At 40.2% G+C, this 26,503-nt stretch overlaps 1 protein-coding gene across 2 annotated transcripts in view; it reads right to left on the bottom strand.

Moving 5' to 3' along the window:
- The window catches only part of KDM5A (lysine demethylase 5A), a 109,239-nt gene extending 91,736 nt beyond the window's left edge, over positions 1 to 17,503 (bottom strand). For both annotated transcript variants that reach the window (XM_080661401.1, XM_080661402.1), the window contains exons 1-3: positions 16,886 to 17,503; positions 14,206 to 14,283; positions 12,976 to 13,098 (exon numbers count right to left, since the gene is read on the bottom strand). In XM_080661401.1, the coding sequence (XP_080517527.1) occupies positions 12,976 to 13,098; positions 14,206 to 14,283; positions 16,886 to 17,050 (366 nt within the window). In that variant the 5' untranslated portion in view covers positions 17,051 to 17,503. The remainder of the gene's footprint in view (positions 1 to 12,975; positions 13,099 to 14,205; positions 14,284 to 16,885) is intronic.
- Positions 17,504 to 26,503: the final 9,000 nt, after the last annotated feature.

Below are 26,503 nucleotides of genomic sequence, written 5' to 3'. Positions count from 1 at the left end.
AGAGCAAGATACTGAAAACCTATTGGAAGAAATAATGTCCGAAAACTTCCCCCACCTGGTTAAAGAAATAGACTTACAAGTCCAGGAAGCGCACAGAACCCCAAACAAAAGGAATCCAAAGAGGACCACACCAAGACACATCATAATTAAAATGCCAAGAGCAAAAGACAAAGAGAGAATATTAAAAGCAGCAAGAGAAAAACAGTTAATTACCTACAAGGGAGCATCCATACAACTGTCACCTGATTTCTCAACAGAAACTATGCAGGCCAGACGGGAGTGGCAAGAAATTTTCAATGTGATGAATAGCAAGAACCTACAACCAAGATTACTCTACCCAGCAAAGCTATCATTCAGAATTGAAGGGCAGATAAAGAGCTTCACAGATAAGAAAAAGCTAAAGGAGTTCATCACCACCAAACCAGTATTATATGAAATGCTGAAAGGTATTCTTTAAGAAGAGGAAGAAAAAAGTAAAGATAAAAATTATGAACAACAAATACCTATCTATCAACAAGTGAACCTAAAAATCAAGTGAATTAAAAACCTGAGGAACAGAATAAACTGGTGAATATAATAGAATCAGGGGCATAGAAAGGGAGTGGACTGATAATTCTCAGGGGGAAAGGGGTATGGGGGGTTCAGGAAGAGACTGGACAAAAATCATACACCTATGGATGAGGACAGTGGGGTGGGGGTAAGGGCAGAAGGTGGGGTGGGAACCGGGTGGAGGGGAGCTATGGGGGGAAAAAGGAGAAATAATTGTAATAATCTGAATAAAGATTTTTAAAAAAAAAAGGTAAAGATAAAAATTATGAACAACAAATACATATCTATCAACAAGTGAACCTAAAAATCAAGTGAATTAAAAATCTTATGAACAGAATAAACTGGTGAATATAATTGAATCAGGGGCATAGAAAGGGAGTGGACTGACAATTCTTGGGGGGGAAAGGGTGTGGGAGGTGTGGGAAGAGACTGGACAAAAAGTGTACACCTATGGATGAAGACAGTTGGGGGGAGGTAAGGGCATAGGGTAGGGTGGGAACCACGTGGAGGGGAGCTATAGGGGGGAAAAAAGAGGAACAATTGTAATAATCTGAACGATAAAGTTTTATTAAATTAAAAGTAAGAAAAATAGAGGTAATTAAGGTTAAACAAGGTCATAAGGGTGTGTCCTGCTCGCCCCCACCCTCTCCCCACACCTCACTCCCACCCCGTGTCACAGAGGAAGGCCCGGTGAGGACAGGCCTCTCACCAGAAACTGCCTGCGCCGACGCCCTGATCTCGGACTTCCAGCCTCCAGAACGGGAGAAATAAATGTCTGCTGCCTAGGCTGCCTTGTCATGGCTATTATGTTTTTGGGACTCAAGCTGACTAATACACCTGCCAATTCATGTCTAATAAAGTCTTTAAAAGGGAAGAAAAAAAAAAAAGAGAGAGAGAGACAATTATAACAGAAATTAGAGGCCCGGTGCATGAAATTCATGCACGGGGGAAGGGGGTCCCTCGGCCCAGCCTGCATCCTCTCCAATCTGGGACCCTTTGGGGGATGTCCGACTGCCTCTCACGATCAGAGACCACTGGCCCCTAACCACTCGCCTGCCTGATCGCCCCTAACCACCTGTTACCTGCCTGATCGGCCCGAACTGCTCCCCTACCGGCCTGATCACCCCTAACCGCCTCTGCCTCGCCCCGCACCTGGGACCCAGGATTCCCTCCTCCGCCCAGTCAAAGGCACCTGGGACCCGGGCTTCCCTCCCTTTGTCCGGCCGCAGGCACCCAGGAGCCGGGTCGGTTTTGCCTGGGCCGGCCGCAACCGCAGGGACCGTGGGCGGGCAGCTTCGCCAAGGCTGAAGCCGCAGGCGCCCCATTCCTCTCTCGCGAGCTCATTTGTGCCTGGCTGGTCCCCATTCCTCTCTCCCCAGTGTTGAGTGTCTGAGCCATTGCAGTGTAACAGCATGATGACCATTTGCATATTAGCTCCTTTTTATATAAGAGGATAAGGTAATAGTAGTATTACACTTAAAAGCTCCCTATCAAAACTCCACTAAAAAGACAGCAAAGGAACACAAAGGCATAACTCTAAGAGGACAGACAGGCCAAGAGAAAGCAGGTTGTACATGTTATAACCCAGCAAGCAAAAAACAAAAAAACAAGCAAGCATCTGAAATAGGAGAAGCTTTTGCAACATAGAACTTGAAAAGGCTTATGAAATGGGAGCATCAGTACCTGTAAAATTAGGGATGGCAATGAACAAAGAACAAGATTGGCTGAAAACCTGTATAAAAAAAGCACTTAGACCACCATCACTAAGCACAGCCAGGCAACTATCCCTCTCCAACAAGCAGAAGATTAGAGATTTACTCTCAGAAGAGTTCAAAAATAAAGGGCTCTACCCTAAGAAAGAAATAAGTAAATTATAGGATCAATCTAACAGTCTAATATTTTTACATCAAGCTATTAGCCCAAAATCCAACTAATAAAAGAGTTCAAATGGAAGAAATTGTCCAAGCCCAGCCAGTGTGGTTCAATGGTTGAGCATTGACCTTTGAAGCAGGAGGTCATGATTTGATTCCCAGTCAGGACACATGCAGGAGGCAATTGGTCAATGATTCATGTTTGAATCATCTCTCTCTCTCTTTCTCTCTTCCTTCCTCTCTGAAATCAATAAAAATATATATTTTTTAAAACTAATACTAGAGAAGTAATAAGAAATCAAAGACTTGAGTTCAGATTAGTGTTTTCAAGTGCAATAAAAATACTGAATAAAAATAAACACATAGCTATGAATATCACTGTGAAATCTCAAACCACCGGAATAAAAATTAGGTCCTCATGTCTTCAAGAAAAAGAATATCATATAGAACAGAACAGGAATTAACATAGCACCTTTCCAACAGTAACAGTAGAAGCCAGAGAAGACTATGGAGTAACTAGAAGCCCGATGCACGAAGATTCATGCTAGAATGGGCTTTCCTTTCCCTGGCTGCGAGCACCGCCTTTCCACTCCAGCCCAGCCCCTTTCTGCTCAGGCCCTGGAGCTGCCTCTTTCCGCTCCAGCCCCTCCTTCCCATGCTGCCAGAGGCCCTGAGAGACCAAGGGTGGGGCAGAACACCTGCATCCCGCCCCCATCACTCTTGGTGGCTGAGTATGCAAATTAACCGCCATCCTTGTTGGGTTAATTTGCATATCACTCCTGATTGGCTGGTGGCGTAGCGGAGGTACGGTCAATTTACATGTTTGTCTATTATTAGGTAAGATGTTTTCAAAATACTGAAGTAAAATGATTAACAATTTAGATTTCTAAACCCCACCAAACCACCAATAAAGTTTTAGAACATTTTTAGACAAGCCAAAAATTTACATGCCATTTTACCTTCTTGCTCACTAAACTAGAAAAGAAATGTTTCACCAAAATAGGAGTAAACCAAGTAAAACAGACTTGAAACATGGAAAGGCAAAGGGAATCTCCAGAATAATAGTGAAATGAAGTTCCAGGCTGACAGCTGACCTTAAGAAACAACCAGTCTGCACTGGAGCAGGAAAGAAAACTCCAGAGAAATGGCTCCGAGAAAATGAAACTGACAGATTATCTGATGGGTAAAAGCATCCTGAGAGATTTACACCTCTGCTGTATAATCTGAAAATAAATTTTTGATAGTTATAAATAAAATGTACACAATGGAGAGATTATTAACTCCAAAGAAAATAAAAATTGGTATAAAGAAACAATCATAACACGCCATAAGGCTGGAATACAAATAATATCTGTATTTATAGTCACAGTAATAATTTTTGATTAATAAAAAATTGATCTAACTACACTATAAGGAAACAGGGGACCTGGAATTTGTGAGGATTTAGATTTCTTACACCCATTCCCCACTTCCAATAGTAGGAAATCAGTATATAATATTTAAAACTAAAAAATGAAGAAGTAGCAAAATGAACATTTTATTTTGAAATATAAATATTAAAATAGGAAACACTAAAAGAATTGAAAGTGATTAGCTCTGAGGAATGGGAATGGGAATGAAAATGGAGAAGGGAGAATGCTGATTTGCAAAATAAAAAAAAAATCAACTTTTAAGGGCTAGAATAAATGTTCCTTGATGCATTGAATATAAACAGAAGTTGTTAATGTAAAAACTCCAATAAAATAGACATTCCAAATAACACTTTTTGTTATCTATATATATATATATATATATATATATATATATATATATATATATATAAAAACAGGTAATATGCAAATTAGCTGGGCGTCACGACCAGAGGCTGCATTACGACCCCTCAGGAGGAGCTGCGCGTGCAGATGGGCGGGAGGGGACTGCGTGCCACCCCCCAGCCCCAACAGACACACACACACCAGGGGTGGGGGCATGTTCCGAGCGGCCACACGGCACGGCTAAGAGCACACCCCCACCCCAGCGGACAAACACACACCAGGAATGAGGGCCTGCTCCGAGCGGCTACACAGCGCAGAGCACACCCCCACCCCAGCGGACAAACACACACCAGGGGTGGGGGCATGTTCCAAGCGGCCACGCGGTGCTGCTCGGAGCACGGCCCCAATGGGTGGCGGCAGTGGCCGGAGCAAAGCAGCCCTGGTCCCAGATGCCTGGCGGCAGCTGGAGCAAAACTGCCCAGGTCCTGGGTGCCTGGCAGCAGCCGGAGCGAAGCAGCCCAGGTTCTGGGTGCCAGAGGGAAACCAGTGCCGGCAGCCAGGGGAAGGAAGGCCTATTCTTGCACGAATCTTCATGCATCAGGCCTCTAGTAAAAAATAAGGGAGAGACCTGACCGGTTTGGCTCAGTGGATTGAGCGTCAGTCTGCGGACTGAAGGGTCCCAGGTTCGATTCCGGTCAAGGGCATGTACCTTGGTTGCGGGCACATCCCCAGTCAGGGGTGTGCAGGAGGCAGCTGATTGATGTTTCTAACTCTCTATCCCTCTCCCTTCCTCTCTGTAAAAAAGTCAATAAAATATATTTTTTAAAAAAATAAGGGAGAAAGACAAAGTGATTTAACCAAAACAGGGAACATCACACTACAATTTATGATTCAGAAGACTGAAAATTTGCTTCCCATTAAAAAGTTGTCAAAATCAAAGTGTTTCAAAATCATGTGTACAACACAAGCTCAAAAGGTGTTCATCAACTGTCAGCCAAAAAATGAATTTTTTTTTAAAGGGCATACCTAACAACCTAACAATATCAGAACTCCAGGCCTAGCCAGTGTGGCTCAGTTGATTGGAGCATAGTGCTGTACATGGAAAGGTTGTGGGTTCAATTCCCAGTCAGAGCATATAAGTAGGATGCAGGTTCAATCCCCCCAGTTGGGGTACATACGGGAAGGGAATAGATCAATGTTTCTCCTCCTCTCTCTTTCCCTCCAACCCTCTTTCTAAAATCAGTAAGCAAGTCCTCGGATGAGGATTAAAAAAAGGAAAATATATATATATATCAGAACTCTCAATGTTTTTTGTAGTTTTCAGCCTGAGCCTCTTGTTACAAAAATGTCATGCTAATGAAATAATCACCCAATGATAGAGATCAGAATAGTGGTAACTTTGGGGGAGAGTTCTGACAGAAGGATATAAAGGAGCTGACTAGAATGCTGTAAATATTCTATATCTTGATGTGCGTGGCGGTTCCATGAGTGTAAAGATTGAACCCACTGACATTTAAGATTTGTGCATTGTGCTCCAAGTTACACCTCAATGTAAAGAAAAAATATAAATTCATGTGAGAGGCAGCAATCTCACTATGACATTTATAAAAAATATAAATTCATGTGAGAGGCAGCAATCTCACTATGACATTTAAGGAAAAAAAGTATTATAAACAAAACTAGTGGCCTGGTGAACAAAATTCGTGCACATTAAGAGGGAATTAGAGGAGGGAGCATTATCTCAACTCGTTGAGGTTTTGCTTCCCGGCATATGTCGACAGTTTGGCTCAAATAAACTCACAAAAATTCCCCCTAACCAGTTTGGTTCAGTGGATAGAGCATCAGCTGTGGACTGAAAAGTCCCAGGTTCGATTCCGGTCAAGTGTATGTACCTTGGTTGCGGGCACATCCCCAGTCAGGGGTGTGCAGGAGGCAGCTGATCGATGTTTCTCTCTCATCGATGTTTCTAATTCTCTATCCCTCTCCCTTCCTCTCTGTAAAAAATCAATAAAAAAATATATTAAAAAAAAGAGGGAATTAGAGGAAATATTTTAATATTGCTATTTGTCCTTTCTCTATAATAGAAGTGTCAGAGATGAAAAAAAATTATCATGTCCCCCGTCAAGCCATGCCAGGTGGGGGACGCTGCCTCATGTCCCCTCACCTCGCAGAGCATGCAGCCCCGCCCACCCGCACCTACTGCACATGCAGCCTCCTGTTGATGGGTCGTTACAGTGTGAGGGCATCACAACTATTTGCATATTAGCCTTTTATTATTATAGATATCTATAAATCAAAACCTGTCTGCTTTTATCTTTAAGTCAGTTTTATAAGCATTCTCAAACGTTAGGGGAAAGAGATGTCCATGGGGACGTAAAGACAAGACTCCAGTAAACCCTAGGACAGTGGTCGGCAAACCGCGGCTCGCGAGCCACATGCGGCTCTTTGGCCCCTTGAGTGTGGCTCTTCCACAAAATACCACGGCCTGGGCGAGTTTATTTTGAAGAAGTGGCATTAGAAGAAGTTTAAGTTTAAAAAATTTGGCTCTCAAAAGAAATTTCAATCGTTGTACTGTTGATATTTGGCTCTGTTGACTAATGAGTTTGCCGACCACTGCCCTAGGACAATCAAACTTAACCTTTAATCAACATATTTTCAATACATTCTGTAAGTACTTAAACAAGATATACTTTATTAGATATATTCTCCCTTTGAACAAAAAGGAATTGGATATTTTCAGAACAGTTAAACAATCCAGATGATAAATGTTACATAGAATTGTGAACAACTAGGTATTCAGATTAGTTTAGCTCCAAAGCCCCCTTCCTAATTTTGAAATCCTATAACTTTATAAAACCAAGAATGCAACCTAATTTACCATCTAATTTAAACCTAATATTTACCTTTTAATTGTTAAAAAAGAAAATTCTTAAAACAAATTATTTTTACCCAAATGGTTCCCTACAAGATACAAACCCATCCCTCAAATTCACTATATTTACCCTCTGGTATCATAGGTTTTCATACACCTGCACTAGATAATTCTCAGCACAGTGCTTAATTATTGACATCATTACATGACTGATAAAACATACACAGAACTACATTTTAGCGTAAGATTATACTTCCTAGAATTTTTGGCATAAAACAAAATTTTTAGAGAATTTTGACCTGATATTAATTCTCAAATGTATGGTAAAAAAATAAGTTAGCCCTAGCAGGTTTGGCTCAGTGGATAGAGCATTGGCCTGAGGACTGAAGGATCCTGGGTTCAATTCCAGTCCAGGGCACATGCTCGGGTTACAGGCTCAATGTCCAGTAGGGGGCATGAAGGAGGCAGCTGAAAATAATAATAGTAATTTAAATATCATTATTTTCACTTTTTTCCTTGAAAGTGAAATCTTATAAAATTAGCTCTGTAATTTAAATGTGAAAAAAAAATTTTATTTCAAGACTAGTGGCTTGGTGCATGAAATTCGTGCAGGGGGGTGGGTTCCTCAGCCTGGCCTGCACCCTCTTCGATCTGGGACCCCTTGAAGGATGTCCTACTGCCAGTTTACAGGGAACGGGCCTAAACTGGCAGTCGGACATCCCTCGCAATCCAGGACTGCTGGCTCCTAACCGCTCACCTGCATGCCTTCCTGCCTGATTACCCCTACCCAATCTGCCTGCCGGCCTGCTTGCCCCCAACTGCCCCCGCCACCGGCCTGCTCGTCCCCAAATGTCCCCCCCCCCGCCAGCCTGATCACCCCCAACTGCCCCCCATGCCAGTATGCTCACCCTCAACTGCCCCCCCCACTGGCCTGCTCGCTCCCACCTTCCCTCCCCACTGGACTGCTCACCCCCAACTGCCCCACTGCTGGCCTGCTCACTCCAAACTGCCCCCCCCCTGCTGTCCTGATCACCCCCAACTGCCCGCCCCCGCCAGCCTTATCACCCCCAACGCCCCCCCCCACCAGCCTGATCACCCACAACTGCCCTCCCCCTTGGCCTCTAACCACCTCTACCTCAGCGCCCCCACCATGGCTTTGTCCAGATGAACGTCCACAGGTCTCCTGGAAGGTCTCCCAGCCTAATTAGCATATTACCCTTTTATTAGTATAGATAGTACATCAATCATCTATATATATAAAAGGGTAAGCAACCATCCAACTGGTAGTTATGATGCGCACTGACCACCAGGGGGCAGACACTCAACACAGGAGCTGCCAAGCTGCGGTGACCTGGCAGCAGTGGTTCTTGGGTGATGCACCCCGGAACCAGAGAGGAAGGAGCCCTCGGGGGATGTTGGAGAGCCAGTTTCGGCCCAATCCCCGCAGGCCAGGCCAAGAGACCCCACCTGCCTGAGGGACCCTGCTCACTCCGCGGATGCCCTTCAAGTGCAGCCGGCAGGGGAGGGACCACGGGAGGTTGGCTCCAGGGCATGTCCAACCCGTCTCGCCTAGTCCCAGCCCACCAGCCACCTTCTAATTAATTTTCTTCAATGTGCACAAATCTGTGCACCAGGGCACTAGTAGGATATAAAAGGCCACAGAAATAAGTTGAGCCCTAGTCAGTGTGGCTCAGTTGGCTGGAGCATTGTCCTGTACACCAAAAGACTGAGGGCACAATTCCCTGGTAAGAGCAAATACCTATGTGGTGGGTTTGATCTGGGCGTGCACAGGAAAGCAACCGATCAATCAGTTTCTCTCTCACATGAATATCAGTATCTCTGTCTCTCTCTCCCCCTTTCCCTCTCTCTAAAATCAATAAGCATATCCTCAGGTAAAGATTTTTAAAAATTGTTTTAAAAATAAGTTGATTTGCAATTCCTCAGATAATCAAGCTGTCGTCACTCACAAATTAGAGCAATCATAAATTTTTATTATTGTGTTAACAAAATATGTCTTCAAGATAATTACTATAAACCCTGTTGCAGGTCAGTTAGTTTTCTTCACATTAGAGAATGTGAAGTTAATCTAAGTTTACCAGGTTAAACAAAGTTAACCTAAGTTTAAGCAAAAATTAGTCTAAACACTTTTTTTTTTCTGTTTAGCCATTTCATACAGAAGGAGGACATGAACAAATCCTCCTCCTTCAGATCATAGCATGTTAATCTATTCTATAAGCAAGTCTAAAAACTTTAACCTTACGTTTGTGAGCTATTATTCATTCCACTGGATAATGCTGACCTCAGTTAACTATTATCACTACTTAGAGGTATTAATACAAGTGATATGCACCATACATAATAATGTTGAATAACATCAACCTCTTTAATATACCAAATTTACATTAACAAGTAGAAAAAAGGACAAGCTCGACACAGTACATTATACACTCAACACAAGATAATATTAGTAGGTTGGTGTCATTTCTTTTCCATTATTGTGTACAAAAGAGCCTACTAATCTGAGTGTCATTAAATACGAATCTCACAAGAAACTATAAAATAGAGTTTAAAGATAACTTTGAGATCTCTCATTTCTATTCATGTTTGCAGTTCACTGTTAAACAAATCCTACATAGACAGTGATGATTCCTTTTCTACCTAACATCAACCTCTTTAATATACCAAATTTACATTAAGAAGTAGACAAAAGGACAAGCTCAACACAGTACATTATACACTCAACACAAGATAATATTAGTAGAGGAGGATCCAAGATGGCGGCGTAGGTAAATACCTAAACTGCTACCTCGCACAACAATTTCAAAACTACAACTGAAAGACAGAACGTCTATCACCCAGAACCACGGGAAAGCTGGCTGAGTGGAAGTTCTACAACTAGAAGGAAAGAGAAAAGAGCACTGAGATGTGCACAAGCGCTGAAAAGCTGAGGTACTGAGGCACACGAATCGGGCTGGCAGTGGGCAACTGGGAGCACTGCTTTTTTCAACCCAAAGGGAGACAAGCTCCCAATTACTCTGAACTCCAGTTTCTGGGGAGACGCGGGGGACCCAAACTCCTACGGGGAGAAGCTGGACTGTCTGCCATCGGGTCAGAAAGTGAGGGTGGCTTGCTTGCAGGGCTGAGCGCAGGAATAATTGTTTACTGCGCTGGGGCGCAGGACGCGGGGACACGGTCTGAGATGCAGAGCCGGCTTACTGGCAGCCATCGCTGTTTGCCACACCCTAGCCTAGTCACGCCCTGAGACCCCACCCCGCACAACCTACAAACCCACCCAAGCTCCAAGCAGCGGCTTTACCATATGAATGGCCTGCCCTATCGCAGCTTAACATAGCAAACTTGCAGCCCAGGTCAGACAGCTCCAAAACCTCCAAATCCCAAGCAAAGAGGAGAAAACTGTAGTTCTCGCTGTAGCGCCTGCTGGGTGGCCTCAGACAGTAGCTGACCTGCACCCCACTGGAGATCCAGAAGCCAGTGTACCTAGTGGTCAGTGTGAGACACCAGATATCAACTCTTCACATCCATAAGTGACACATTCAAGAGGCAGACTCAGTGAGCACCAAAGCCCCACTGAAACAAGTCCTGCACCATAAGCGTGTCTCCAGCACAGCAGTTCTTCCTTTATAGACACAGTGGGTCCTCATAGCCAACTGGCCTGGAGGTCAATTCCTCCCAGTGTACCAACAGCAATCAAGGCTTAACTACACCAAGACTTTGCACTCAGCCCACAAAGGGGTGCACCAAGAGTGTCCACCTCAGGTGATTGGGGAGGCTGAGCTACTGGCCCCTATAGGTCACCTACCACACAAAGCCACTCCATCAACACAGGGAAGCAACAAAATGCGGAGACAAAGAAACATGTCACGAATGAAAGAAATGGAGGAAAGCAAACTACTGGACGACATAGAGTTCAGAACCACATTTATAAGGTTACTCAAGAATCTTCCAAAAACCTCCGAGAGCCCTGACTGGTTTGGCTCAGTGGATAGAGCGTCGGCCTGCAGAGTGAAGGGTCCCAGGTTCGATTTTGGTCAAGGGCATGTACCTTGGCTGCGGGCACATCCCCAGTAGGGGGTGTGCAGAAGGCAGCTGATTGATGTTCCTCTCTCATCGATGTTTCTAACTCTCTATCCCTCTCCCTTCCTCTCTGTAAAAAAATCAATAAAATATATTTTAAAAAATAAATAAATGAATGAATGAATAAATAAATAAATAAATAAAAACCGCCGAGAAACTTGATGAGACCTCTGAGGAGCTTAGTGAGACCTTCAAGGACCTTAATGAGAATGCCAAAAAAATGGAAAAGGACCAGTAAGAAATTAATCATACACTGTCTGAAATAAAGAATGTACAGAAATTCAACTGTAGATCAAAGGACCCCAAGAATCAAACCAAAGATCTGAAATATGAGGAAACAAAAAACACCCAACCAGAAAAACAAAAAGAAAAAAGAATCCAAAAATATGAAGATAGTGTAAAAAGCCTCTGGGACAACTTTAAGCGTACCAACATCCAAATTTTTGGGGTGCCAGAAGAAGAGAGAGAGAAAATATTGAAAACCTATTAGAAGAAATAATGACAGAAAACTTTCCCTACCTGGTGAAAGAAATAGACTTACAAGTCCAGGAAGCACACAGAACCCCATACAAGAGGAATCCAAAGAGGACCACACCAAGACACATCATAATTAAAATGCCAAGAGCAAAAGTCAAAGAGAGAATCTTGAAAGCAGCAAGAGAAAAAACGGTTAGTTACCTACAAGGGAGTACCCATACGACTGTCAGCCGATTTCTCGGCAGAAACTATGCAGGCCAGAAGGGAATGGCAAGAAATATTCAAAGTGATGAACAGCAAGAACCTACAACCAAGATTACTCTACCCAGCAAAGCTATCATTCAGAATTGAAGGTCAGATAAAGAGCTTCACAGACAAGAAAAAGCTAAAGGAGTTCATCACCACCAAACCAGGATTACATGAAATGCTGAAGGGTGTTCTTTAAGAAGAGGAAGAAGAAAAAGGTAAAGATAAAAATTATGAACAACAAAATGACATCAAATACATACCTACCAACAAGTGAATCTAAAAATCAAGTGAATAAAAAATCTGAAGAACAGAATGGACTGGTGAATATAATAGAATCAGGGACATAGAAAGGGAGTGGACTGACAATTCTCAGGGGGAAGGGGGTGTGAGGGGTGCCGGAAGAGATTGGACAAAAATCTTATACCTGCCCTGACCGGTTTGGCTCAGTGGATAGAGCGTCGGCCTGCGGACTGAAGGGTCCTGGGTTCGATTCCGGCCAAGGGCATGTACCTGGGTTGCAGGCACATCCCCAGTGGGAGGTGTGCAGGAGGCAGCCGATGTTTCTCTCTTGTCAATGTTTCTAACTATCTATCCTCTCCCTTTCCTCTCTGTAAGAAACCAATAAAATATATATTAAAAAAAAAAAAAAATCTTATACCTATGGATGAAGACAGTGGCGGGGGGTAAGGGCATGGGGTGGGGTGGTGAATCAGGTGGAGGGGAGCTATGGGGGGAAAAAAAGAGGAACACCTGTAATAATCTGAACAATAAAGATTTATTAAAAAATAAAAAAATTAAAAATTAAAATAAGATAATATTAGTAGGTTGGTGTAATTTCTTTTCCATTATTGTGTACAAAAGAGCCTACTAATCTGAGCGTCATTAAATACGAATCTAATAAGAAACTATAAAATAGATTTTAAAGATGACTTTGAGATCTCTCATTTCTATTCATGTTTGCAGTTCACTGTTAAACAAATCCTACATAGCATAGTGATGATTCCTTTTCCATCACGTGTGTTTGAAATTCCTAATAAATTCAGGAATTTAATAAATAATTTAATAAATTTAGAAATTTCCCAATTTCTAAACCCAGTAAAAGCCTCACCTTGCTCAAAGCATACAGATCCAGGATTTTTCTCTCTACCACAGGGATCTTCAAAGTAGATCCTTGAAGTTCCCAAAATTTTGCTAGTTGATCCAAGAAGTCCAGTCTCACTCTTGTCATTGCCTAAGATTATTAAAATACAGAAATCAGAAATAAAAACCACATTATGGTTGAAAATAAATGTATTTCACTTAACAAAGGTATTCATTTCTCTAAAGAAATTCAGATTTTTCATTATTGCTTAGTCCAACCTTGTAAGCTAATAATAAAGAAGCAAAATATTTCTAATAAACTTTATTCACTAAAGCAAAAAAGTTACTCTAATATATGTGAACGGGTCTCATATTATCACCCAAAGCAATTTTCTGGATGAAGATGGCTTAAATTTAAGCTAACCAGAAAATTTAGATCAAATTATTCTGTTTCTAAGCATTCTGCCATTTCATCTGTAGATAACATGCTTAAGGAACACCAATTCTCTACCTCACTGATATTAAAAATCCTTCATCAAGTATCTAATTACAAGAGACTACAGGAAAAAGATATATTAAAATCTCAAAAAATGTTTTAGGAGCATCAAGGGGAAAAAAGCCTCACATGACATAGTAAGCCTTAGCTAAGATTTCTCTTTTGTACACTGAAACAGTTTTCTATCACACTAAAAAATCTCCTAAAAATCTGGCAGACAAGAACAACAATATCTAAATAGAGATTAGTAATATTTAAAGGGAGATCTTAACAAATCAAATTGATTTTAATTAAAGATTTTAATTTAAAAAATTAAAAATTAATTAAAACTTTATTCCCCTGGAAAAGTACTATTAGCCAAAGGAGGGGGGTGGGACTTCTGAAAACTAGGTTTTTTGATAGAATTTATAAAACTATTTTCCAAAGATCACAGAAGGCAATCTTCCAACAGTAAAAAAAACTTTTAGTAAAACAAGCGCTGAAGAAAGTACAACTTAAGAATTCCAGGTTTCTGAAATTAACTAAGCTGGATATTTCAACTACAAAAAATATGGCTAGAGATAATTTCCCATAATCCCTGTTAAGTGAAAAAACAGTATTAACAACCTGAAACTTTTTTTTTTTAAATCAGAAACATCCTTCCATTCAATCCCAATTAACATTAATTCTGAGCACTGGTACATGAACTTCTCAAAGTGCTCTACCAAGAGCCCTAACATAAAAAAATGAATCAGGAGGCAGCAATGGCTATATAATACTCACTTCAAGTTCATTCAGGCGCTGGACTCTGGGTGTGAAACGAAAGCTTTTTACTTCACATGCAAATGGAGGTTGCCAATCCTAAATAGAAAGATTTTTATTTTAAAGTATATTGGCATATAAGCAAGGAATGCATTCTTCCTTATCACAAATCATGATAAGAGAAATAATAAGTCTTCTTTATTATACAACAGAAAGAGTAATATTTTTAAATATATTTTTATTGATTTCAGAGAGGAAGGGAGAGGAAGAGATAAAAACATCAATGATGAGAATCATTGATCAGCTGCCTCCTCCATGCCCCACACTGGGGATTGAGCCTGCAACCTAAGCAGGTGCCCAGACCAGGAATGGACCCATGACTTCCTGGTTCATAGGTCAATGCTCAACCATTGAGCCACAACAGTCAGGCGAAAGAGTAATATTTTTAGATGAAATTACTTATCTCTAATATTCTTAGTATTAAAGTTTTTATCTATAAATCCTCAAATCTCACAAGTACCACTGTTTACATCCCACAATTATGCTTTCCCCAATAAGTCAAGTACAATGCAGTGAGCTCATGTATCTCAATACAATGTCTAATAAACATTCAAGTTTACAAATAAAAAGCAGAATTTGAAAGAAACAAAAAGCATACAATTAAAGATTTAAAAATAATTTTAAGTACTTATATTATTGGATATGTTTTTCATTCATGTATAATGTGACACAGCACTTTACAGTCTATGTTATATAAATGGGCATCCAAATAATTTTTTTAAAAGTAAGCAAACCCATAGAACAAGGACAGTTTCCAGATTGGAGATGCAGTATAACTAAATGAGATAGCACAATGCAAGTAGGGTTCTAGAGAACATACTTTGATTTGGCCTAAATATTAGTAAATCTATTTGAAAACCTGAGTAATCAAAAACATTTATCTTACCTTGGAAACTAAAGAAATCCACCAATATTGAAATTAAGTTAATTGAAATTAAATTTTCATTAAGGTGACATACAAAGAGAAGGTATATTATTTCAACCTTTTTTTTAAGTAATAAAAAAAAACTTGTGTTTTGTCTTGTTTTACCAAAAGGGACCTTGAACAGAATTTCTAATTCATGAAGGCAACAGTAAAAAATATGATTCAGGAAAAACTGCAGTGCTTAAGGCTTTGTCAATATTAGGTAATTTTGATAGAAAAATGTTAAATGAAGCTTTTGGAGGATGGCAATGCCTATATAATCGCTCACCATAGCAACTATCTGTTAATGCTTTACTTGCAATTGATAGTCTATAATCTTAAATTCATTTAGCACAATGGGAGTAGCATGTCTGGATATTAGAAGCAAACAGATGGATCTATGTTCAAAATCTACTTTGCTACTTGCCCAAAATCATACATTTGATAAGTTGTTTAACTTACCCAGACCTGCCTCATCTGTAAAATGGACTTTAGTTACCTCCTAGAGCTTCAAAGAATATTAAATGAAATAGTTTGTAGGTGCTATATTAGCTCCTCTCTCCTCCCTCCCATCTTCTCTTTTTATTCACTGTGGTGCACATCATCATGGTAGTCTGTAGTGAGAGTAGATGCTTTTTAAAATGCAACACGGGTAAGAGTACTTAACATTTTAGTTGTATTATTAGTAGACAAAACATAAAGCAATGTGTTCCTTTAAGAAGCACTAAGGCAATGGTTCCCAAACTTTAATGTGCATTAAGAATCACTTGCAAGTACTTGCTAGAAAAGCATATTCTAGGACCTAGAATCTAGGTCTTCCACATACAGACACTGATCCTGGCCCGGGAATGAGGCCGAGGAACCTACATTTTAACACGCATCAGGCTGACCTTGGTGCAGGTGCGCCAGGAACATCATTTGAAAAGCACTGGTCTAATGGGTAAAGACTCTTTTGACCTTGAACAAATCACTCAGCTTCTCGGTGCATTAACTGCCTCAAACAAGTAGGAGTAATTGCTTTCCCTACCTTGAAGACTGATGTAATTAATCTGTAAGCAAAGCCGGTTATTTGCAGTAATTGCGATTCGAAAATCTTTAATCCACCGTTCCTAACATCAAAATATTTCGTTTTCTTTCACGTCTATCACTGACAACTCTTCCTAAACCTCTACATTTTAAACATAAATGCTGCTCCTTATCTTCCCCAGGGAAGACTTTTTCATTGCAGCAGTAATTAGTCTGGGGTTCTTGTTTGGTGATACCAGGGGGACAACTAGAGCTCAGATTACTGTTTAAGAAACCTTAGCCGTGAGATAAGGCCTGCATATATTTAACAAATTAAGCATTAATAAGGCTTGGATAAAGAAACAGACGACAGAGGAGTTTTTACTCTCGTACTGTAATGACTGTAGGACACATCATGCCATAATACCTCAAACATCTCACCGGCCAACGAAAAACCTAAAGCCTTTTGTTACCCTTCCCCACAATCCAGGAAGAAAAGTATCAGTTCCCAAGTTCGAAGCGGAAAGGCCTCAGGGACACCATTCCCGTGTTCAGACAAGCGTACATAAGACCGCAAAAGAAACCAAGGCAAAAACATCCAGAAACTTAGCTTCTAGTTGTTGAGAAATAAAGGAGGGCGAATATGAAAAGACAGAAGGGCCAGAAGAGTAAAACTAAACTAAATGCATCGACTCCCCCACTCTCTTCTCCCCTCTCCTCAGACGCAGGTACCTTGGGCGGTCGAATTTTGCAGATGCCGGTTTTCTCCGCCAGAGGCCGGATGCGGCCGATAAAGCTGAGCGGGTCTGTGAACTCTTCCCAGCTCGGCTCAAAGACCGGGCACTCCGGCGGTGGCACGAACTCCGCCGCGTAGCCCCCCGGCCCCGCGCCCGCCATGGCCAAGCCCAGGGGGCCCCGCGGGGAAGCAGGTGGGCAAAGGCTGGCTGAAGCCCACCGAACTCTTTCACGTCCCCTAACGGGGTCCGAAGCTCATCTTCTGGGACAAAAACTGCTCAACACAGGAACCGCAGAATCGCTTCCTCCTTCGTTTGTTATTGTTTCCTTCGGGGCTTCTCTTCACAGAGCTGGGACTTTTCCGGAAGTGAACGTGCTGTCAAATCCCTCCGCCACCCCAGGAACAGAATCCCTCCGCAGCAGCACGACTCCTCGTCCTACAATCTTCCTTCTTCCTCCCTTTCCCGGCAATTCAGAGTTATTCCTGGTCTCCTTGTCCGTGAAAGTTCCGCGCTGTCCTACGACTTCAACCGGCACACCTGGGAAGTTCCATGATCTCTCCTGGAGGGTTGAGGGAAGCACACGGAAATGAGGTGAGACGCGCTTTTCCGGCGCGGAGGAATGTGTAATGCGCCAGGGTGCAAAGGTTCTGCTTCCGGTGTGTGGGAGGGGGCGGTAAGCCAATTTCCCTTTGTGTATAAATGGACGGAAAAACAAGCCCGACCTAACCTCAGCCACCCTACCTTGCTGCTGGTTCACTTGTATTTTCCCAAGTAACTAATCTTTTCAGATTCTCTTGTTTTTAGTCCTTTGACTCTTAGTGTCTCTTATAATAATCTCGGCCACTTTATATTGCCCCATCTCCATGGCAAGTTTGGGTGGAACCCCTGCCCCAAATCCTAAGGGCTGGCAGATTGCTTTTTGTCCACATAGAAGCAACGGCTTAACCTTGCTTTTCCAACTGTTGCCAATCCCCAAGTCATCTTATCTCAAGAGCACACTTTCCACAGTGGTTCTCAACCTTTCTAATGCCGAGACCCTTTAATACAGTTCCTCATGTTGTGGTGACCCCCAACCATAAAATTATTTTCGTTGCTACTTCATAACTGTAATTTTGCTACTGTTATGAATCGTAATGTAAATATCTGTTTTCCGATGGTCTTAGGTGACCCTGCTCGGTTAACACCACATACTCTGTAATCCTTTCTCAGTTTGCTGTAAAAGCTATGACAACTGTTCTGACTCTGCTTGTCAAAAATCTCTATGCCTGTATCCATCTCCACTTGCTCCAAATTGTGGAGAATAATGCAGAAATGTCTAAAGAAACCATAAGAGTGTATTTCTTAGAATCAAATATTTGTGGAAGGAAGACGTAGCTTCCCAGGGCTGTTCTCCTCCCTGTTCGCTCTGAGCTTCCCCCCCCCCCCAACCCCCCACCCCACCCCCGGACCAAAATTGCCAACTATGGCTGATGACTCTGAAATCTGTATTTCCAGCCTGGGCTTCTCTCCCAAGTTGTATCTAGCTACTTACTGGACAACTCCACTTGGTAAACTTAAAGTACCTTAAACTCATAGTTCTCCAATGTTTTTTTCAGTGTTTCCAGTTTCCATGAATGACTTCAACCATTTACTCAGTTGCCTGCGCCAGAAATATAAAAATAATCCTTAACTCCTGCTTCTTTTTAAAATCAAAGAGGAAGGATTACTACCATTTGTAGGCACTTGGATGGAATTAGAGAACATTATGCTAAGTGAAATAAGCCAGTCAATGAAAGAAAAATACCACATGATCCCACTCATTTGGGGATAATGAAAAACATTATAAACTGATGAACAAAAAGATAGTTACAGAGGCAGTAAAGCATCAAACAGACTGTCAAATTACAGTGGTAAGGTTAGGGAGAGGTGGGGGAAATAAGAGATCAACTGAAGGACTTATATGCATGTATATAAGAGTAACCAACGGATGCAAAACATTGGGGGGTGAGGGCATGTATGGGAGTGGGGTGGGGGTGGGGGGCAATGGTAAGATATGTACACATATAATACCTTAATAAAAATTTGAAAAAAAAAAATAAATAAAGAGAACTCAGCTCGGAAAAAAAAAAATAAAATAAAATAAAATCAAAGAGGAAGGGAGAGGAGGGAGTGATAGAAACATCAATGATGAGAGAGAATTAATGGGTTGCCTCCTGCACGCTCCCTACTGGGGGTGGAGCCCACAGTCAGCATGTTCCCTGACTGGGAATCCAACGGTGACTGGCAACCACTGAGCCACACCTGCCAGGCACTCCTGCTTCTTTACTATCCATATATAATTACTAGAGGCCCATGCACGGAATTCTTGCAAGGGACTCAGCCCTCACGGCCCGGCTTCATCTGGAAGGTTGTCCGGAAGGACGTCCAGAAGGTCCTTTGGCTGTCCAGTCTAATTATTATTATAGATGTATCAAGTCTGGAGATTTTATCGCCTAAAAATCTTAAATCCATTCATGTCTCTCCATCCCTTTTATCAGTTTCCTAATTAAAATTTTTTCTCACCTGAACTATTGATAACAGCTCAGTTTTTGCACCTGTCAAATCCCTCTCTACTCAGTTGTCATATTGCTTTGTCTAAACGCAGTCATGTCATTTTTCATCTCCAAATTCAACAGTTCCAAACTTTTTTACTAGTTGCTGCCCTACTCCCAAGCTTCATCTCTTGTGCTTTTCCATATACATACTACACAGAAATTATTGTGGTGGTTTGAATGCACCATGCTTTTTCTCACCTATGAGCCTTCATAGGTAATGTTTCCTTCGTTGGAGCTCTTCTGAGCCCAGTTTCCTATACCCCTTTCTGGCTAAATTTCTACTCATCCTTCACCTATCAGCTTAAAGATCACTTCCTCTGGAAGCCTTCCCTAATGCTCTACGTTTGTTTAGTGAGCAGCAACCTGTGCTTTCTAATCAAACTTTTTGAAATTACTTTCTTCCTCAGACTATAAACTATACGAAGGCAGGGGCAATGTCTGTTCCATCTCCTAGAATAGTGCCTGGTGTTTAGAATGTGTGCAATAAATATTTGTTGAATTAATGAATTAATAGATTCACCCAATAAATTGCTTTGTGTTTGATTGCCTCTTCTTATGTTTACATTTAATAAATTGTATTTGAGACTCTACTAGGATGTGATATATCCCTCCACTTGATTATAGCATCCAAGAGTTGATGCCCAGAGTCTTATACCCACCAGTATAATTTTCATACACAAACACTTTGAGCGGATATTTCTGCTTCAGTTAGCCTTTGTTGGGTAACAAACTAGCTCAAAGCTTTGTGGCTAAAAATGATAATTTTATTATTACTATTCTGTGAGTTGGCAATCTGTTCTCATGGCTTGACCTGTGATCACTCATGCAGCTATCGTCATCTAACAGCTTGCCTGGAGTTGGAGGATGCATGATGATCTCACTCTCATGGCTGGCAGTTGGTGCTGGCTGTTATCTGGGAGGTCTCAATTCACATGACTTCTCATTCTTGGTAGAGTTATAGGGCTTTTTTATGGCATGGTGGTCTTCGTGTTCCTAGGGTATGAGAGTGGAATCCTAGATCTAAAGTCTAGCCTCCAAAATGTACAAAATCACTTCTATGACATTCTATTAGTGAAGCAAGAGGGTGGTAAAATAAACTCCATTTCTTGACAGGAAGAGCAACAATACTACATTGCAAAGAGATACAGAGAAAGAAGATGTGATTTATTGCATACAACTATGATTTACAACAAAATTTTAGATTTTTTACTACTTAAACTTGGACAACCATGTTATTCACACAAAAAGGAAAAATAATGAAATTCTAAGTAAAACAAGTAACAACGAAATAATTCATTTCATTAAACATAGAATTAAAATATAATGGTTTTGCTTTAACATTATTAGAGCAGCAAGGCCTTGATAGACCCTCAGTACAAACAAACTCCCAAAAGTTTGTATTCCTGTTCCTGTTTATTTCCTATTATTCCTTCAAGTTATACTTATTATCTAAACTCTTCCTAGTAGAATATAAAATTATAAAGTAATGATTCTCAGTCTTTTTTTGATTTTCACATGAGGATATTTTTTCCATTGCTTTTCAGAGAGAGTGGAGTGTGGGGCAGGGAGAGAAACACATGGATCAGAGCACGAACCCACAATCCAGGTGTGTGCCCTTGATCGGGAATTGAACCCGAGACCCTTCAGTGCCCGGGTCAATGCTGTAACCACTGATCCACGCTGGCCAGGGCAATTCTCATTCTTTTTTTTTTTTTTTTTTTTTTTTTGCCTTATACTCCTGAGAAATCTGTAGCAGTCACACTAGCAGTGAGTCTGTAAGAGAAGGGCAGTAAATATCTCTGCTGGGAATGGAAAAACCTTCTCCAGTTGCTCCCACCTCAGATTCAGATGCTACCCTCACCCTCATACCCACCCCTTTGAGAACCACTATTGCAAAGATCCAAAACTTGTGTTTTATCAGCCCTTATGAGGGCATTCTTTACACATGATGTTAAATTAACTGTCAAGTATTTGGGTTTGGGGCAGAATAGTTGAGTATAGCTGTAGTCTAAAGGTGTTTTCATTATTTAAATAGTTCTTGAAATTAACCTTTCAGAGAAAATAAATAATATTAGAGTATTATGTATTTATCTTAGTGCTAGAATAGAATAAAATGAATACTTAACTGTGGTCATCATTGGCTAGGCTGTGGTCTCTGGATTTTTTTTAAATGCAATAAAACTTCTTAAATTTAGATTCATTAAGGGAGAGCTAGTTTTAAAGAGCAAAATATCAAAATTACTTTTTAAAGAAAGGCCATTGTATTTTAAACATAATTTACCAGTGGTTCTTAAACTTCTTGGTTTCAGGATCCCTTTATACTTTTAAAAATTATTGAGAACACTAATAATACCTTGTTTATATGGATTATAAAGTATAGATTTTTACTATGTTAGACATTAAAACTAAGTGTTTAAAATATTCATTTAAAAATAATAAACCCATTACATGTTGGGTTAGTCAGCATTCTCCAGAAAAACAAGACCAATAGGATGTGTATATAGATGGAAAGAAATTTATCATGAGCAATTGGTTCACATACTTAGGAAGGATGGCAAGTCCCAAATCTGCAGTGTTGGCTGGCAGGTTTGAGGCCCAGAAGAGCTGACAGTACAGATAAAATCTGAAGGCAGTCTGCGGCAGATCTCCATCTTGTTTGGGGGAGGCTGGCTTTTTTTCTATTTAAGCCTTCAACTGATTGAATGAGGTCCTCCACATTATGGAGGGCAGTCTGCTTTACTAAAAAATTCATTAATTAAATGTTAACCTCATCCAAAAACTCCCCAAGGTGACACATAAAATTAGCCATCATGCATGTGGTTCTTTTTATTGTTGTTATTGTTGTTGTTGTTTTTAATCCTCACCAGAGAGAGAGCAAGGGGGAGCGAGAGAGAAACATTGACTTTAGAGAGAAACATTGATATGTTGACTGGGAATCAAACCTGAAGCCTGGGTATGTGCCCTGACCAGGAATCAAACCGGCAATCTTTCAGTGCACAGGACAATGCTCAACCAACTGAGCCACTCTGGCCAAGCAGCCATCATACATGTTAATACAAATATATTTTATTAATAATATTTTCAAACAATCCAATCAAAAAATGGGCAAATGACCTAAATAGACACTTTTCGAAAGAGGACATACAGAAGGCCAAGAGACGTATGAAAACATGCTCAAAGTCACTAATCATCCAAGAGATGCAAATCAAAACAACAATGAGATACCATCTCACACCTGTCAGAGTGGCTATCATCAACAAATCAACAAACAAGTGCTGGCGAGGATGTGGAGAAAAAGGAACCCTCATGCACTGCTGGTGGGAATGCACACTGTGGAAGACAGTATGGAGTTTCCTCAAAAAGTTAAAAATGGAACTCCCATTTGACCCAGTGATCCCACTTCTAGGTCTATATCCCAAGAAAACAGAAACACCGATCAGAAAGGATATATGCACCCCTATGTTCATAGCAGCACAATTTACCATAGCTAAGATTTGGAAACAACCTAAGTGCCCATCAGCAGATGAGTGGATTAAAAAGCTGTGGTACATCTACTCAATGGAATACTACACTGCTATAAAAAAGAAGGAACTTTTACCATTTGCAACAGCATGGATGGAACTGGAGAGCATTATGCTAAGCGAAATAAGCCAGTCAGAGAAAGATAAATATCACATGATCACACTCATATATGGGATATAATGATCAACATAATTTTATGAACAAGAATAGATCCAGAGACAAATGGCTGGGGAGAGGGGCGGTTAGAGAGCAACCAAAGGACTTGTATGCATGCATATTAGCATAACCAATGGGGCGGTTGGGGCTTTTCCAGGGTGGGAATGGCTGGGGGGGGGGGGGGGCGGGATCAAGTGGGGAAAAAGGAGACATATGTAAAACTTTAGGCAATAAAAAATAAGATAAAATAATAGTATTTTCAAATAAATGTAATGAGAAGTGTGGCATTTATTTACATTTGTGAAAAAATTTTAAATGTTCAACTTAGTGAGATCGAGCTGGATTCTCATATCTGATTCTGCTTTCAATCTGTTATGGTATGTTTTGGTTGAAATATATGAAGAAAATCCAGAATCACACAAATATGTAGTTGAAAAAGGGGGAAATATATTTTAAATATTTAGCCTTTTCACTAATATTTTACTTTATACAGTGTTTTCTATATATTGGCCCACAGTTTGGAAGTCAGAGCATAGAAAAGAACAAGGAAGTTATTGGCCAGCTTCCACATCATCCCACAAAGCATGGAAAAAAAGGGAATCAATGTCAATGTTGGAGAATTGTACAATGTGTATTGAAAAATTTAAAGTGAAGGATGTTTTCAGAATTTGCCATGCAAGCATATTTTTCATAGAATTTGCGTTGACCCATGGCTTTTGGATCATCACACATGTCCAATGTGTAAACTTGATGTCATCAGAGTCCTGGTGTGTTGGGGAGAGCTTGAGGATGTGCAGGAGATGCCCGCTCCAGAATCAGGCCCTGGAAGTGTTTTGGCTGCAGTCTGAGTATTACTGTACAAGGCTAAGACAGAATTTGGGAGCAATTCACCATTGTCCTCCACTAATCTGTGCCGCAGTGTGATGCCAGTTGTAAAGAAAATGCAGGTAAAAACTAACAGCCTACTAGAAACAGGCAGAAGAACCTTCAGAAAATCAGTCTCTAGCACACTTCCCACTGACAGCAGCACCAACAGAGCTTTGAATTAAAAGAAATTTTATATTTATTACTTTAGTACATAGTTTGTGTATTTGAAAATATGTACATTCTTGACCTTTCAGGTTCTAATTTGATGTACAAAAGGCTAGATATTTTATTTTTAAAGAGGATTTTTTATTAGTCTTCATATAGTATTTATCTACTAAAATATATTGTTTATGATTAATAGGTTATTTCAGACTATTCAGAGATTATTAGGGAAGGCACTCTAATATAAAGGACGGTGATGTTTCTAAAATACTAGACTAGCTCCTACCGTACTATATAAACAAGAGCAATTCTGTCTCTCAAGGATGAATTTAAGACTAGGTAAAGTGGAATTGTGTTATTAAATTCTGTAATTGATCAGTTCAGTTTTCCCTGGAGGAAATACTTTTTAGAATATTAAACTTAAAAATGAGATGAGAGAAATCTATAGCTTTCTTGCACCTGGGTATTATTTAGAGAGATTTAAAAATCTGAGAACATTTTTTTCATTGTTGTTTTCTATTTGGAATTAGAAGAAAAGTACTAGATAACTTTAGAATTTACATTTTTGCTTTTATTACCTAATTTCTTGTGACACCTTGATGGAGACAGAAATTTGTTTATTTTTTCTACAAATAAAAATGCTAATATTCTGTAAAAATATAAGATAAATAAATATTTTGCCTTGTCAGATAATTATAATTTCTTAAAGGTTGGCAATGTGGAATCTAAAGCTTTAAAAATAAACTTTTTTTACTCTGTTACATTAAAATGATAATCAACATTGTCCTTGAGTGGATTTTGTTTACTCAGTTATGATTTTGTAACATTATAATAAATATAATAATTTTACACTGTATAGTTACTAGATTCTTCTATAATACAATAAAATAAGTTCTCGTACATTCTTTAACCAACTTTTAAATTCATTTAAGCCAAAGTAATGAGTTTATTTTGCATTTGATGATCTGTGATTGAATTCAATTGAGTTCAACAATTAATTCAGTAAACATTTCTATTTAGTTCTCACCCAGTGCTATGTTTGAACATCACTTTAAATCAGTGCTTCTTAATGTGTGTCAGAATGAGGTTTGGGAAAGGCCTTATTGCTAGATTTAGCATTTAGAAAACAGAAAAAAATGGTTATTAGTACTACAAACTACAGAAAGTAAAAATCAAGAAATTCAATATGAATACACATATGATATATTTAAGACTCATTTTTTAAAAATATATTTTACTGATTTTTTACAGAGAGGAAGGGAGAGGGATAGAGAGCTAGAAACATTGATGAGAGAGAAACATCGATCAGCTGCCTCCTGCACACCCCCCACTGGGGATGCGCCCGCAACCAAGGCACATGCCCCTGACCGGAATCAGACCCGGGACCCCTCAGTCCACAGGCCTACGCTCTATCCACTGAGCCAAACCGGTCAGGGCTTTAGACTCATTTTTAAGTGGGGTTTGGAAAAACAGACTTTATCTACTTTATAGGAGACAAATCAGAATAGGAGAGAGAGATTCAATTTTTTTTTTAAAATATATTTTATTGATATTTCACAGAGAGGAAGGGAGAGGGATAGAGAGCTAGAAACATCGACGAGAGAGAAACATCGATCAGCTGCCCCCTGCACACCCCCCACTGGGGATGTGCCCGCAACCAAGGTACATGCCCTTGACCGGAATCGAACCTAGGACCCTTGAGTCCCCAGGCCGACGCTCCATCCACGGAGCCAAACCGGTTTCGGCGAGATTCAATTTTTATAAACTACTAGTGGCCCTGTGCACGGATTCATGCACATTGAAAAGAAATTAATTAGAAGAAAGATTCATGAGGTAATTACATTACTGCAAAAAATTACATGTCAAAATAGTATATATAGTACAATATTATAAAATTAAAACACGCATGCGATTGGTGCCAGTGAGAGCTTTATATGTATCGCGCATGTGTGAGTCAACATTTATTTTCAAATTACCAGTGTGTGTCATATGTACTGGCCGGTCGGTCGGTCAGACAGTCAGATAGATGTATGGTCAGTCACTTAGCCTTTTACAATACTATAGATAAAGTTGGAAAGCTATGATTTAAAATATTCCTTCTTCCTTTATCATGACATTAATAAACAATCATCATTTGAAATATGGCATTAAAATTTTTTAGATCATTTTATTTACCAGAGTCATTGAATGTAATGTAGGCCTGAGATTTGTTATCTCCAAATTCTTATGAATTGCCACCATGGATTATTGAACTAATCCCTTCCTTTATAACTTTCTTTTTATATCTTAATGTTTAAATGAAAGATTTGTTAGTCACTATGTTCAAAATTTTC

Source organism: Plecotus auritus (genome assembly GCF_963455305.1).
Source record: "Plecotus auritus genome assembly, chromosome: 3".
NCBI lineage: Eukaryota > Metazoa > Chordata > Mammalia > Chiroptera > Vespertilionidae > Plecotus > Plecotus auritus.
The sequence above is the reverse complement of the archived record's forward strand: the minus strand, read 5'-3'. Positions and strand labels throughout refer to the sequence as shown.